Below are 17,085 nucleotides of genomic sequence, written 5' to 3' on the forward strand. Positions count from 1 at the left end.
TTGAAAGTCAGCTCTGCTAAAAACTGCAGATACTTTCAAAGGTGATGATCTTCATACATCACGTCATGCTCCATACTGTGTGCGCTTCCTATTTGCCCTATTTGTGTGATTGAAAAGTCACTTTGTATCACTTGAACAGGAAAGGACATATGGAAAAGAACAACAAGATACACATGTACTAGAAATATCAAAACAAGGTAAATCATCGAAAATCTTGACGTGTCTTTTCTCATTTATTCCAAAAAAAGCTAAAACTATTAACGAGGAATGTAAACACTAAATACACATTTTATGTTTTTGACACAATCAAACTTCCTCTTTCAGTAATAATATTAAATATAGCAACATAAACACACAGATTCTTCATTACAATCTTTAAATTCAGCAGACAAACAACCTTTTACAAAACATTTGTTATTTTTATTTTACATACATGACATACTGCAAAGGACAATTATGAGAGTATTTATTCAATAATTACAAAAATTTAAATTAGCAATAGAGCTCTATGTACGTTCATAAATCAATAATAAAACAAAGATGTTGGAAAAAACTCTTCGCTCCAACTGACGATCATCACTAACGACAGAACACGGTTTTGGACAGTCCATCTAACAATATTTCTCTGATTTTCTTAAGAGCGTCAGAAAAACGCGTGTTTAACACATAAAAGAAAGTTTCGATCTTAAGCAACAATATCTCTGAGAAGGCCAAAAACAATATTCGTTATGTAAAATTGCGATTTTCTAGTTTAATAATCGATTTTCATTTAAATACACGCTGTATTTGTCTGCAAGTTAAGAATTATGCATAATTTGTTTTTGATTTTTTTTTTCAGGAATTTCTTATGAATCAAGTGGGATATTGCTGAAAACTGCCTAAAATATAAAGAAAAAAATTTAATTGAAGTGTTTGATAGTTGCTTGAAGAATACGTGAAATTATTGTGGCAAGTGATCATGCATTGCTTAACACGCTTATATTTACTTGTATGCCAAATCTTTAAGACATATGCATAATAAATATTAGCATATATCCGGGGTTTTTTTTTCCGTGTATTGCAAATTTTGCGAAAAAAGGGTAGATTTGTACAGTTTTAATTTTGCGTCAGTTATTTTTTGTGATTTAAAAAAAAAAATTAAAAAACGGTAACGTTTTTGTGGCACACAATAACCGATATAATTTCTGCGTGCTTTATTTCTTGCGAATTAAAATTGATCGCAAAAAATGCGAAAATTAGATCATCGCCAAAAAAAGCGGATATACGGTACTTCTGTAAAAACTACATATTTAAAACAGAAAAGAAAAAGAACTGGCCGACAATCATAAGCGATTTTTAATACTTTCTCTTCATTGTAAAAACATCATCGTAGTCAATATAAACATATAATTTTTAAAGAAAAATATTTCAAAATATACCTTAAAAATTGACATTTTACATTTATTATGGTGATTTTAAGTGCAAATTCACAAACATGATCATGTTAAACATTCATAAAACTCCACTTTTACAATTTGTAGGAAATAAGTATTACAAAAAAAAAAAAAAAACTGCAGTTACTAATATGAAAAAAATTCTAGGAAAAAAATCTAATCGATTAAAACAAATATCAAAGTCCAATTTCAGTTAATGTATTAGCTGCTGATTGTATTGTGAAAGTGGCTACATATACTTGTTGTTTCAATATTCCCCACTTTTCGGTTGCATTACGGTGTTCAATTTCGTTCATAGTGTCCACTATACCTGGGAAACTGTTGTCCGAGTAGGAATCATACATACTGGGCGCAAACATCACGTGTCTAAAAGAACATTAATATCAAATTCTTATGTAGTCCATATGCTTGGAAAATATTTTTTTTTCAATATATTTAGGACATACCAAATATCATACGCAAAGGTAAGTACGTGTATTTGGAATCTAAGAAATATTTTCTTACAATGAATTAAGATTTCCTTTGTTGCTATGTAATGGCTTAAATTGTTTATTTTATTTCTTCTTTCTTTTAAGACAAAATCCTAACACCGGTGTAAATGCATAAATGAAAGCCTAATTCAGGGGTAGACAAATAGAATTTTTCAGTACTTGCCTTCGGACAGGTTACCATGGTAAAAGTACATGCCCTACCAAAAAATATGCTTGTCCCACCTTTTTCTTAATTGACACAAAATTAAAGCATTATCGTTAATATTAAATTAATTCTCAATTGATACAATACATGGGGACCAAACTAGACCCCAAATTACCTATTTCTTCCACGGAAAAATTTAGGGGTAAGTTTTGTTCCAGGGAGATTTCTTAGCTTGTGCAGTGGGCTTATCTATATACATGTACATAATTTAATCATTTCTCTGTATTACTTTAACATCCCAAAAATACTCTAGGAGAAAAAAATTGAAGACGTCAAATCATTTGATGATTTCCAATGGCAAGGCATATGAATATCAAGCATTAGAATTAAAGTTCACATTGTCAATTTACAATTTCTCAACTGAAAAAAGATTATTTCATATCCTGCATAATATGCATACATGATCACAGTTCAGTATTTTAGTAGTAAAATTTTACATTTAAGATTCTTTCTTTCTGTATTTTCGGAATATTAGTAAAGTCAAATTATCAGTCTATTTTCTTCAAAATTCTTAAATGAGGTATTCCCTATTTTTTTTAATTTAAAATAATGTGTATTTATTTACTTGAAAACAAAAAAAATATTATACAGTATTTGATTATGAAAACCACCACTGCATGCCGATCGTGACTTTCTGTGATCGCCAGTCAACAGCTCCAATTTTAATATCAGTATAAACGTTTGTACTCACGTCATGAATTTTACATTTTTACAATACCTAAAAAGGTCTAAAATCCTCTTCAACTTTTTTGACATAGAATCGATAGCTGTTATGTTTTGTGTCTTGTGTATTTTTTAACTACACATGAATGGGTAAATTCTAGAGGAGTTCCGACCGAGTATTCGATGTAGTGATGAACAGCGGCGAAAACAGGTGCTCTACTGTGATTCATTACATTTCAACAGCAGTAAAACAAACAACATTTGATTTTTTGTTAACTTGTCCGCGGCAGGTACTACTTATCAAAAAACTTTCCCGCCAAACAAAATAGGTTGTCCCTGGCGTCGGGCAATGCTATTTGACTAGCCCTGCCTAATTCTCATTGTAAATTTTACTCAAATGACTTACTTGTACATTGGGCGGCCTGGAAGTCCCTCGCAATCAATGAAAGCTCTCTCAAATTGTATCAACCTATCATTAATCATCCTGCTCTCTAATACACTGTTGTAGAAATCAAGACTTAGAAATATACAACAAATCAAAAAAGTAGATATTTTTCTCTTTTATTCAAAAATGAATTTCATGTAACTACTATTTGCATGGTATAATTTTATTTCCGTCAAAAGCATACTAATTTAAAACATCAAATACCTTATTTTGTTTTTATGGTGTAATTTCTGTTGTAGTTTTAGATGGAATCTGTTTGCTTCCGTTGTTAAATTCTGTGCTGCAGATTCGAGAGCGGCTGTTAAATAAGAAGAGCTTATTTCAAGCATTTCTAAGGAATTTATCATCATGCAAGTAAAGTTTAAATTATCACTGTTTTGAAACATTTAATGAGATATTTATCATTAATTCTACATAAAAAGTTGAGCTACCAGCATAAAGCAGAAAAAATTTAGTAACTTAACCATTAACTCTAAATATTACTGTAATTAAATCTGCCTTTTTAAAAAAAAAAATCTAAAATTCCCAAGTTTATATTTTTTTTTACCTATGTTAACATTTTCTTTTGACCACTTTACTCCAAAATCTTTCTTTAAACTTGTTATAAATGTATTAATTGCTGAGGCATATCTTCTGACATCATACTTTAAAACTTTGTCATTGGCAATGTTCCTGAAATAAGATGATATGAAAATTATCTTACTACATAAAAGACTAATAAAGCAAGGGAAAAATAAACATTTCTACATATGGTTCGTAAGTTTGGCTATTTTTTTTTTACTGAAACCCAAGTTAAAAAATGATAAAAGTATATCTGTTATATTTTTAAAGTATGCCTCATTGTCAACTAAAACATTAAACAAGTAACTATGCTGGTGAAAAAGCTTTCATGAATATACATATTCACCTTGATTAATTACATGTGACAACATTCAGATGAATGGCAGGACAAAAACTTTTATGCAAGGAAAAAAGTTGTTTGGTTTTTTTTTTTTTAAAAATAAGTCCACTACCAAACTTACTTTTTTAAGTAACCACTTACTTAACATTACATTAACATTTGTTCATGAAAAAAAATGAACCTTAATTTGAAAAGAATAAAAACGCATTAAATATATAATATATTCTTATAGTATCTTGGCTAACAGATTTCATTACTTGAAAAAAAACCCCTAGATTTGGAGGTGAAAATAACGAGATGTGATCGATCTAAAAAAAAACCTACAAACGATGCAAATCTATGAACAGGGTGTAAAACACAGAGCCCTTGAGATTACAGGTGGGATCAGGTGCCTAGGAGGAGCAAACATCCCCTTTCAACCGGTCACACCCACCATGGGCCCTATATATTGATCAGGTAGACAGAATAATCCGTAGTCATATTCAGTATAAAAACAATGTCCTAACAATTGGTATGAAATACGTCAGTCAAAATACGACCAAATGATAGGTTGTATTGCAAACAAGGTCATTATATTGACCATAGAATTTACGAAATTCTGACTTTAAACGAGATAATTGAAATCCCTGTAACACCAACTTATTTATCAGTTGCTGCCTCGGTATAAATTTGTTCGCACTTAACGCATGCTCTTGAGTATCGAACAAAATTTTAGACATAATCAACATATGCAGGTGATAGTGGAATATTACTATATAAGGAAGTTGAGGATGGATTTTGCGTTGCATCGGAAGTAATTGGTAATAATTATTGGTAAAAAAAACATTCTACTTGAATCAGATAGGAGTAATAGATTACTTTTGTGGATTTTCTTCTTACCATGCAAGGATGCCCCACAGTCCAGCCATTGATTTCGTGTATGAGAAATCTGGATCAATAAACTTCTCGTACAGATAAATTGTTTCGTATGCAGAATGATATACAGGATATGAAAGAATATCCCATTTATCCTGAAAAGAATTGATAGTATATATATATTAAATTCATTTGATATGACATGCTTTAGCATAATAAATCTTGATTATAGTAAAATAAAAGATACTTCACATATATTCACTTGTGCTGTATAGAACTCTACCAAACATTGTTTTGAAAGGAATCTATCATGTTGAACATTTTGAATTTACTGAGTTGAGGTTAATGTATAATTTACAACATGGCAACTCTATAAACGCTCACCGAATCATAGGTAAACCACATGTCTACACTTGGTACTCCAGCTCTTTGATAAAATGTGGCCATGTCACTCCCTGATCCCAGGGAATAATATACGCTAAATTTAAAAAAAAACCAGAAATTATTCAAAGTACTAGATGTTTAAATAACGAAGCACATAAAAGATTCTAACGTGGTATAAAATTACTGAAAATTATTTTTAATATTTTTTTTGTGTAAAAGATAAATATATCACCAATCTTCAAATTATTTGACAATAAAAGCAAAAAAATTATTTTCTGCGATTGAAATAAGTTTGTTTTCATACTGGACAAAACAATACAGGTGGTAAAATGAGTCAAAATGTTCACCTGTGTCACCTTTCGTTTCCCGATATGTGTTTATTGATATGATGAAGATAATTATCAACAATTTATTGTCACTATCAAACTGAAGTCAATGATTTCAATAATTCAAATTTATAGCAATCTGGGGCCTGTTGAGAGGAGCCTATTTATCTGTGTGAATGTTGGTCTTCAATAAGGACCCTTTCTTTGCCTATTCGCTAAAAACACTTAAGGATGAATTTTACTTCTACACTTAACTACACTTAACTCCCAATTTGGAACAATTCAAGTCTCTAATTACATGACTTTAATAAACTGTAATATTTACTCAATAAGCAAGCATTAGCATAGGTTTCTTGAAAAGGACAAAATCAGAATTTCGCTCAGCCTTGTTCACTTTTGCATAATTTTTTTTCTCAACTGAAAAGGCCAGTTGATGTTTCTATTGGAAAAGAAAACCTACAAACATCTCTTCTTGGAAAAAAAAGGACATATCCCTTAATTTAAAGAAACTTTGAATTTGCTTTAAACAAGGATCATTTGCGTCAGGTTTATTTGTATATTTGAAAAGTGTCCAGTGTTTCTGGGGAAGAAAAAACTCGGAAATATGAAACGTTAACAAATGAACACTCAACAGAATACTTTACAGATAAACAGTTCGAAATTCATTCATATCAGAAAGGCCTTCTTAAGCTTTTGCCTCAGAAAAAAATTCAAAACGGTGGAATTCTAAGAATAAATTCACCAAAACGAACTTCATTATAAACCTTAAATACAGACACTTTCCCTGAAAATGTTATACACTCCATTTTCCTTTATCAGATTGATAAAAATTGCACAGAACACTTTTATATCAGTATATTTTTTGAGACAGGAAAGTATGCATTTTCTTTTGAAATTTCATACCTTGGTTCCACATCATTCGAACCATCTCTTGTTTTCCAAGCATCATACACGGTTTTATCCGGACTATTACTTTCTGGATTAGGAACCTTGAGATATATTTATCAATTCTTAAATATGATTGATATATTGACGCAAATAAAACGTTTTATGTTAAGGAAGCTTTATGGAGATGAAACTTACATGTACGTTGGGGAAAACATGCCAATAACGTTTTTAAGTACTTTACCTTGACCTAATATGATGTTAAAAATACTTAAATCTATTCTAAATTGTTTCATTTACTTTAGACTTCTGTTTATTCTTTTTTAATGATATTTGACCTTGTTTAGAGATTCCTTGATTTCATAGGAAAACAATAGAACCACAATGAAATACCAGGACTAACATGTACACGTACTAGTTTAGTAGCTTCATACAGAGAATCCTGCAGCAGTGGACTGGTTCCAGCAGTTAAGACATAACTGTAATCTACTGCATAGTCAACATTCAGGTAGGCAACGGCACGCTCATACAGCACTTTCATGTACTCCTACAAGCAATGACAACATTTCATTATGCATATATACATCGAACTTCTGGTGATTTTCTCAACTACAGTGTACATGGACATATTTACTAAGGTAAACATTAGGCTATTTATAGTTTTATTAATTATAGCCTTGTTATTCTTGTGGACATTTTTGTGTAAAAACTTTGTTCTCTGTTGGGAGCCCTTCTCAAGTCCTGAAGGCTAAAATTTGAACAAACGTGAATCTGTAATACAGGGGATGTTTACGTTTCAATTTGAATATTAATGGACCTGGAAATCTTCATCTGATGCTTTCTATACATATTCCTATGTAAAAGTTTTGACACACCCTTAGAGTGCCCAACTTTTAGACTAGGAGCTAGGATAAGGATAAATCTACACGACCTATCCCATTTATTTACAATTTGAAATGCCTGCTAACTTGGTGTAAAGCAATAAACAATCAATCAATGAATTTCTCAATTATCCTTCTTCAGAAATATAGATATTGTATTTAAAAAAAAACCTTAAAAAATAATAGTTCACTTAAGATGGTAATATCTGTGTGAAAAAAAAAAAAACTACATGCAAACAGTCGCTATATGGAAACAGACGATATGGTGTTTATCAAATGTAATCATCTTTGCACTAACTTTCTTGACGCCGATACAAAAATAAAAATCATGCAAGAAACAAAACTCCTGCATGTTTCATGATTTACAAGTTACCGTTCGTACCTCAACCCATTCGGTTGATCCTATTAAACCATGTTCCTCCGCTCCCCAGGCACAGAACACAATGGTGCGGTCAGGTCGAGTACCTTTATATATATATATATATATATATATATATATATATATATATATATATATATATATATATATATATATATATATAAAGCACATTTTACAACAACTCTTAAACTAACATAACTGCCCTAAGTGAAGAAATATTAATACAGAAAGCACAAAATAACTGTCCAATAACTGTATCTCACTTCCATTCTCAATGACCGTGTAGTGTAGGACAGCGCCGCGAGAATTCCATCGGCATCGAAAGCAAGTTTTTTGACTTGCCTAGATAGCCGAGCGGTCTAGCGCGCTGTTCCTGTACTGCTAGGAGACAGATTCCGTAGGTCGAGAGTTCAACCCCGGGCTGGGGCGGAAGTAGGTATCCTTATAAAAGTGAATTTCTTTGTGCTTTCTATATATATATATATATATATATATATATATATATATATATATATATATATACAGGGTGTTTCATAATATGTTACATTTTGAATCTTCAATTAGAAAAACACAAGAAAAAGATACAGACAAGTGTTTTTATCAATTTGAGGCATGTGTCCATAAGATTCATTATGTATAATTACCAACCAAAATATTAAACACTGGACGAAATCTCAAACATTAATGAAAATTAGTGAAATTTCTAAATAACGCCATTTTGTTACGTTGAATTTCACAACGTCAAAAACCCAAATTACATGTTCGTAATGTAACCATTTCAACTACAAATAAAAATTGCTTCTCAGAATTTGTATAACTTGTCACACATATTTTTAAGACCTCCTTATTTGAAGGTTTATGGGGTTTTTGGAGCTCATTCAGTATCTGTGGTCTAAGATTGTACACCCTGTTTCTAAAGAACCCCTACAGAAAAAGGCCCAAAGATTGAGATTGGTGAATGCAGATATCAAACTCTTTTCTTGGGGTATTGCATTATTAAAAATTTGTACGCTTATAACTTTATATCATATTTCAAAGTTCAATATATGCTGGCAATGCTGATATTGCCAGCTGAAAACATCCATCTGACTCTTTTCTAAGGAGTTTGCTAAACTATCTAAGAGTCTCCAGTTCCCAATTAAATCTTCGTTTCTTGAAGTCCTTAGGCTCTCTGGAGAACCATGTCATTTTTTGCATATTACCCATCCCTGTTTTTAACCTTGTTACTAGCCTTCTGATAAGCATCCTAAAAAGCTTCCATTCTTTTGTTGTAATATTTCCTTCATCTGTTTCTGAATATTGGCGACATGAATTGAAAAAAGAGCTTTACAATTCAGCAGTATGTTGATACCGTATAATAAAATTTATAAATACTTGTTTACTTTATACATAATCTTAGAATACATAAATGATATAACATATAAAGACTTTGTTCAAAGAAAGTGCGCGGTATTGTTTATAAAACACAACCTTTTATCGTCCAGAAAAATACCAATCGTTTTATGACCCGCCTATAAGTCGGACACAGAGTTTTGGACCAAAATTTAACTCCCCAAAAAGCGACTTATAGGCAGTATATACGGTAAGTCAATTTCGAAAAATAATCAAGTTATGACATCGGCGATTACGTCACAATTTATCATTGTAATATCACGATTTCCTTGACATTTTCACATGGAACAAAAATGCAAGATTTGATGTTTAAAATGATATATAGTTTTTAATAGAAATATGATAGGTAAGAAATATAATTAGATTTGAAAATGTAACATATATTATGAAACACCCTGTATATATCTAGAAAGCACAAAGAAATTCACTTTTATAAGGATACCCACTTCCGCTCCAGCCTAGTATTGAACTCTCGACCTACGGAATCTGTCTCCTAGCAGTACAGGAACAGCGCGCTAGACCGCTCGGCTATCTAGGAAAGTCAAAAAACTTGCTTTCGATGCCGATGGAATTCTCGCGGAGGTTGAGAGTTCAACCCCGGGCTGGGGCGGAAGTGGTTATCCTTATAAAAGTGAATTTCTTTGTGCTTTCTATATTAATATTTCTTCTCTTAGGGCAGTTATGTTAGTTTAAGAGTTTTTGTAAAACTTGCTTTATAAATAAAAATTAACTTCATTACAACGTGTATTGGTACCGATCCTCTAATTAAACTAATGTCCAAATAACTGTATCTCACTTCCATTCTCAAGATTTTTTTTTGATAATTGTCACACTCTTTATAAAACGTATGAGTTTTCTTTGCATGTGATGGATTAATTTTTAAGTCATCATTTTTATGATATATTTGACATCACAAATACAGCTTAATATAAAAAAAAATATATGTTGGATGTTTGAATATCTTGGATTTTTATTTTCAGACTCCAAGCAAATATAAAAAGATGCCATATGGCATTGTACTTTAAAATTGTACAAAATTACGCTACCAGATTTTAGCATCTCTCCAAATACCCGAATAAGTTCCGTCAGAACGGCAGTTCCTGAGAGTGGATCAATAGCACCAAACACCCACGCATCGTGATGGTTACCAAGTAAAATATACCTGTCTGTAAAGGTAATTAATAACAATTTAGTAAATATGAAACATTTTATATAAATTTCAAAATTATTGAGTGTAAAACGTAACGTTAGATATCTTATCATTGTAGAAAATTGAAAAAAAGACAAGTATATTTGGTGAATATGATGTTGCATGTTTTATATTTACAAACATATCAAATCCAAGAAAGATGTAAAATGCATAATATAAAGAAATTAACAGGCCCGTAGGAAGCAATTTCACTTTGAGTGGGCACAACCATATATTTTCAGTTGGGGGGACACTATCAACTACCAAAATTCCTTGACAAGCCAAAAAAAAAAAAAAAAAAAGAAAAAAGAAAAAAAAGGTCATCAGACGTTATTATTGAGGGGACACAATCATACAGTAGCTTTGTTTTCTATAGTATTCATTATATAGGCAAAACACCCCCCCCCCCCCCCCCGATTCCTACGACCATGATTAAGATGTAAAACATGTCATATCAAGCCCCTGTCTAAGTTGAATGAGAGGACTTCAAATAGTGCACTTAAAATTGATTGACATTCATCACAGGTATATCGAAATCAGAATCTCAAATACTGCAGCTATCTTGTAGAAATTACTAATCTTGAGGAGATTCGGCTAGGATATATTCTAAAGTATATTACATTACTATTACTTCAAGAGAAATGCTTACTCAGTTGTTGCTGAAAATAAAATAAATTTGCCATAAAATGAGGTTTACTATAATTTCAACATAGCTGTGATTTTGTTCTACATTAAGTGGGGGCAAAGGCATACTCTTGCCCCCCCCCCCCAATATCTGAAAAGTGCTGCCCTCCTGTGACTACGCCCATGGATTGGTTAGAGGTGGTAAATAAAACAGATGTGTGACCTGGTTCCGTTTGGCCTTTGATGTACCCAATAACATTTTCAACTATTCTTCTCTCTTCAAAGTTATTCACCTCTACACGAATTTTCCTACAATAAAAATATTCATCAGTAAAACATTACATTATAAGAAAGCAGTCGGAAATATACAGTTACACAGCATACTTGAATGATATACTCTATTTTTCTCGTATTTTGTGTGAGAGGAAGATAAAAAAAAGATAAAAACTATATAATATACTAGTATCTTATTTTATTTCAGTTGTAATCAATAAATATTTTTCTATTTACATTAAATACCAGATGAATTAAAGTGATGAAATCTACATGTTTACGAATGAATTTAATGAAAACATACTTTTACTTTCAGTATTACAACTTAAAATGCATGTGATTCCAGCACTTTGCAATTTTCAATTTATTGGTGTTCTGAACATTAGGGCTATGGAATTCAAAGTATAAGAAAAAAAATTCATGAATCTCGTGCCACTGAGTTTAGAACTTACAGACTAGAATTCCTGAATCCTGGCCCTAATCTATACGATATAGGAAGGGCTCCTCTCCAATCTGGGGGCACCTCTTCCCCAGCCATTTCTCTATAAATAAAATAATCGTCACGTCATGAAATAATCAATAATGCAAGAAATTATGCATTCATTTACCAAAGAATTTCTTAAAAGACCTTGAGGACAGATATGCAAAAAAAACTTTTTTCCAAAAATCACGAAAATTACAACTATGTATATATAAGTAAAATGAATAATTCTAACCAAAAATATTTTCATTCAAGGTTTCACAATAATGTCCTACAAAGTGATAAAAAGTTGTAGAGATTTATAGGGGTGACGACAAGAAGGTAGAATTTGAACATCATAGAAAGTTTTCAATTTCTTTATATTTTAGGAATTTAATATTTGCATTATTTAAAATCAAAATAGGTCCAAAAAATATATCAACTCAGACATCCATTTTTTTTGGGTTTTGTCACCTCTCCTTAAGAGTTGTTGTTTTATTGTACATAAAGTTTTTTTTTCACTTTTGTGTGAGGGTAACTCTTTATTGACATAAAGAGCAAAACGTTCAATACAGGTGAATGCTATAAAAGAAAAACGATAGTGAATAAATAGTAAATATAAAAATTCAGTTAATGCTTTCTGTATTATAGAAAATCATAACTATTTTGAAAATCAAGTAAATTTCTATAGTGTCGATAACCCAAACATTTAATTATTAGGCAATTATTTTCAAACTGAATTGTCTACGGATTTTTCCGTTCGCTGATCATGACAAGGAGCACACAGCGGTTGTAAGCAGTCGACAGGAGATGCTTACTCCTCCATGGCACCTGACCCCATCTCTGTTTTAAGAGGTCAGCGTTGGCTCTGCTCACAATTTATTGATTAAATGGTCCTGAGACCATGATCAAATATTTGTAAAGTGAGTTACAAAGTAAACACAATTAACTTTCATCTTGACCTTCGTTTGAGTGTCTAAAGTAGATTGTATCTACATGAACAAGAGATTATAGTCAACAAGCAAATAGCGGAAATACTTGAACTACAATAATAGACTGCCGTGTACCCATCAAATGTCTCCACAAAGCACGAGAGAGGATAAATTGTTGAAGATGATTCAACTTGAATTCATTAAAGATGACACAGAAAATGAAAGGAAAGAATGCCTCAGAAACGTTTCGTTGAAGATTTGCAAGGATAGTACACAAATAAAGGGATTGCAGAGTTAACGTATGGCGAATATTAGACAACCTAGAGTAACACGATCCAGAATAATAAAAGAATGCAAAATAAGGAAATAAAATAAGGATTGTTTGAGAAGATGAAAAAATAGGCATTGGACAGATAAAAACGAATACATGTATGAGAAGAAATCAATCAAAAGGACGAAGTATGCAGAGAATTAAACACAGAGACTCCTCAGTTACATTAAGAACAAAAATAAACATCGGAGATTTTTTTTTTCATTACATCAAATTTTAATTGAATTCAGAGGACTGATGTTGCATAAGGTTGACACCTAATGAGGTATTCATTCAATTTTTATATTCTACAGCTATTTACGTTTGCCCAGCCTTTTCCTCAATAGCATCACTACTGGTGTCAAGTTAATTCAATATAACGCACCCATTTTTTTTCCAAGTTGGATAAAGCAATGAGACTAAAATGATGTCATGTCTTGTCAGTCAGCGTTCTTTCAAATATTTTGAAAAACAACACTAGATAACGCAGATAAAAAATGAAGGTAAAATACTTTTTAGAAAGTGTTTAGGACTCCAAATCACTTTGACATAACCATGGTATTCGAGATATCCGTGTTCAGATACCGAAGCTGAGCTTACAACAAAGTTATTGAACAGTGGTTTAGAATAAACTGCACATTCGCACTAATATATTCTGATTACTTTCTGGAAATCATTGTGTAAGTTTAATGGAATTTACCTCAGTAGTGGAAGAGCATCTCCATAACTTATAGGTTGTGCTGGAATTCTAAAGTTTTCTGTATCTGACTGTTCCTTTCTGTATGCATAGTCTGTATAATAAATAAATAAATTCTAAGACTACTTTAATAATTAAAAACACAGATTCATTTTTTCAGTATCAAATTTGTTTTGTTTTGTTTTTTTAGCTTTTGTTTGTTTGTTTATTTTGTTTTGTTTGTTTGTTGTTTTTTTTTATTTCAAATTTAAATTGAAAACAATTCAAACTTGGATTTTAAACTCTTCGTAAAATAGAATTCATTAAAATATTAACCATGAATCGCCCATCAAATTAAATTTAAAGGTACATGTATTAATTTTTTTATGTTTTTTTATGTGTTTCATGTTAGATTCTCACCAGTTGCCGGGTAGAGAGGGGTCAACTGGTCTCCGTCTGGTCCCACTGTCCCCCTCTGGAGTCCAGAGGGTGGCATCCACCAGGAATCTGGGTAAGTACTGTTTCCTCTGTTAAAATCGAACGGGTCTGTATACATAATAATCCCTGAGGCGTTAAAACGCTGCGCATTCTTCACCTTAAATTTAATACCGAATGATTATATTTATTATGACTTTAAATTAAGATGGAGACAGACATATTTTTCACATTTGATTTCAAAAACATGTCAAGAAATCCTTACCAGTGTAAAATTGAGGTAGCTAGAGTCAATATTTTCAATTATCACTGATATTCCAGTAAGAGGCTCAAGGTAATGTCAGTAATGCCTTGATTGGAAATTAAATTGTACAGGTTTTAAAATAAATTACTCTACTTAGCTTTTTTTATTATATAAACGCTGTTTAATTACGAATAAAGTCTCCCTATAAACACGTTTTATGTTTTTGGTTCTTTTTATGGTCTCCCCTATAAACCCTTTTTATTATGTTTTGGTTCTTTTTTTCAGGGAGGGATGGCTGAATATATGTTCATTTTTTAAAATTTCATGTGAGGTTTAAATGCAAAGGAATATCCGAGATATAAATCGCTTTTATGACAAAAACACTTCTGCCACAAATTTCGAAATTTTGGGGATTATTTGAATTTCAAACTACATAAGAAATTCAAAATATGAACAGCTATTCAGCCCCCTCCCCCTGAAAGTACATAATGAAAATGTTCAATCACAAATACCATACATAATAAAGTAGTGCCTATATAAAGTTGATTAGTATTGTTATTAATAAAAAGTATTTAATTTTAAACCTGTATCGTTTAGGATATACCTCTGAGAGCTACTGACATTGCCTCGCACTAGCTACTGTGAGACTGATAACAGTAACGAGGTGAACTGAGCTTTTATCGAGACCACCCTGAACTACTAAGGATTCATCGCCATGTGAAAATTCGTGTACATATTTACGATCTTATATATGCATACATTGTAATATTTACATTTGCAAATGTTTTCCTTTATATAACACTATTAAAAGCAACGCGTACATGTATCTATATCCGTATAAACACGGGTTCCTCGCGTCATAAACGTTCGACGTAATTTCTCAGTGACGTCATAAAGGGTCAACGCGCAATCAATAGATCAAACTCGTGCCGTTGAGTTTGAAAAAATAAAACATTTCACGCGTTAAAGGTTATAATCAGGCTAATAAATAATAAGAATAAGTCACAAATGTAAATATAAGTAATAAGGTATCATTTTAAAACATCTATCGGGATATAAATACGGGTTGGTACGAGATCAAATTTACCATAAAGCCCTTCGGGCTTTATGGAATTTGATCTCGTGACCAACCCGTATTTATATCCCGATAGATGTTTAAAAATGATACCTTATTTCTTAAATAAAAAGACAGAAGATGCACATGTAGAGACCTGAGGGAAATCCATGATTTACTTTTAATATCTACTGTAATCATGGTACTTTTAAAAAAGATGGGTTTTTTTTGTAATTTTTCAGAATCTTCGTTCTAATGACAAGACGGAATTAATAACTTTCCGCTAAGATAGAATAATTACAAATGATAGGTCACTATATAACTTTTTATCTTTCAACAAATATTTGTCTTTAAAGTTTTCTCAGTATGGTTACTAAATTATTGAATTTCATTCTGTTTAAATATCGTCATGAATAGAGAGAAAATACCATTTTCCACTTAAAAAACATACGTTTACTCATGAGTGTAAGATGGTGGGTGCATTGTAATTCAGAATTTCTTTTCAAATTCACTTGCAGTATAGATAAAAAAAATCATCTCAACTTGCTACTGAAAGCACAAAAATTTAATATTTTTTAATACTAACTAAGATAGTGTAGTTTTTGCGACAGAGCAGATTGAATTTTGTAATGAGTTTCTAATGTCTACAATAATGCTTTATTATCACGCAGATGGATTTCCATTAAGGTGTTCTATTTTCATCAATACAGATGAACTTGAGAAATCCATACACTAATAGTTTCTAATGGTTTCAGATAACTTGTTAGGAGTGTCATCCAACAGTATTTTTTTTCCATGTTTTAATTATAACTTTTTTCCTAATAAATCATTCACTGACGACAGCAACGTTTTTTAGGGTTTTATTTTCCTCATTGAGGGATAACCTAACACTTCAAAAAGAAACAAGACCTCTTATGATATGTATGTAATTATGTAATACACCGAATATTGCAACACATTGTTTTATAGATTATACAGGAATAAGTCTTGCAAATTGAATATTAGAAACACATTTAATTTATAACGTAAAATTTCATGAAATTAGGATTCAATTCCAAATTGTGCACGTGGGAGGAAATATGAAATATCAAGAAAAACTAGTGCAAAGTTCTTAAGACACGCATAATTTGATTTCATATTCATACATCTTAAGAGAGGCTCAATAAAAGATAATTGACACCTCATGCACTAACTTCCAAGTGGATTAATCTATATACTCTTTGCCGGATGATGACTTGATGACTCAAGAGCATAAAGTTGTGATGACCCCACCCCCTCCTCCTCCTGTTTCTTAATTACTACAGCAAGCTAAATATAATAATGAGCAGTAAATGCTCCTGACCACCCCAGAGCACTGAGGGGGCAAGAGGAAATCTTAAATCAGCTTCACGATAATTGGCAATAAAGCGCATGTGCGAAGCGTACCTTGTCACCTCGGAAGATCTTCCCGTATCGTGCGATCATTGTTTTGCCTTTCAGATCCATGGACTTATTGTTTATAAGATAGAGGAAATCTTTTATCCTGCCGTAGTTTACATACACCAGTTCACCCTTTAGAGCAAAGTAAAAACATTTTATCAATATCTAATATATCTTGGATGTTTACCTAATAAACAAATTGAAATTATAACCATTGGACTTATTAGAT

The 17,085-nt window shown here is 31.5% G+C and overlaps 1 protein-coding gene across 3 annotated transcripts in view; it reads right to left on the minus strand.

The window, feature by feature from the left end:
* Positions 1-202: 202 nt before the first annotated feature.
* LOC133201763 (N-acetylated-alpha-linked acidic dipeptidase 2-like) overlaps positions 203-17,085 on the minus strand; it is a 39,534-nt gene continuing 22,651 nt past the window's right edge. For all 3 annotated transcript variants that reach the window (XM_061337558.1, XM_061337559.1, XM_061337560.1), the window contains exons 6-20: positions 16,863-16,988; positions 14,125-14,299; positions 13,729-13,819; positions 11,779-11,868; positions 11,277-11,362; positions 10,287-10,406; positions 7,852-7,934; positions 7,004-7,135; positions 6,607-6,692; positions 5,378-5,471; positions 5,018-5,148; positions 3,785-3,909; positions 3,442-3,535; positions 3,199-3,291; positions 203-1,799 (exon numbers count right to left, since the gene is read on the minus strand). In XM_061337558.1, coding sequence (XP_061193542.1) covers positions 1,610-1,799; positions 3,199-3,291; positions 3,442-3,535; positions 3,785-3,909; positions 5,018-5,148; positions 5,378-5,471; positions 6,607-6,692; positions 7,004-7,135; positions 7,852-7,934; positions 10,287-10,406; positions 11,277-11,362; positions 11,779-11,868; positions 13,729-13,819; positions 14,125-14,299; positions 16,863-16,988 — 1,716 coding nt within the window. In that variant the 3' untranslated portion in view covers positions 203-1,609. The remainder of the gene's footprint in view (positions 1,800-3,198; positions 3,292-3,441; positions 3,536-3,784; positions 3,910-5,017; positions 5,149-5,377; positions 5,472-6,606; positions 6,693-7,003; positions 7,136-7,851; positions 7,935-10,286; positions 10,407-11,276; positions 11,363-11,778; positions 11,869-13,728; positions 13,820-14,124; positions 14,300-16,862; positions 16,989-17,085) is intronic.

This window comes from Saccostrea echinata, unplaced genomic scaffold, assembly GCF_033153115.1.
Source record: "Saccostrea echinata isolate AGI-Se365-2 ecotype Australia unplaced genomic scaffold, CSIRO_AGI_Sech_v1 ptg000045l, whole genome shotgun sequence".
Lineage (NCBI taxonomy): Eukaryota > Metazoa > Mollusca > Bivalvia > Ostreida > Ostreidae > Saccostrea > Saccostrea echinata.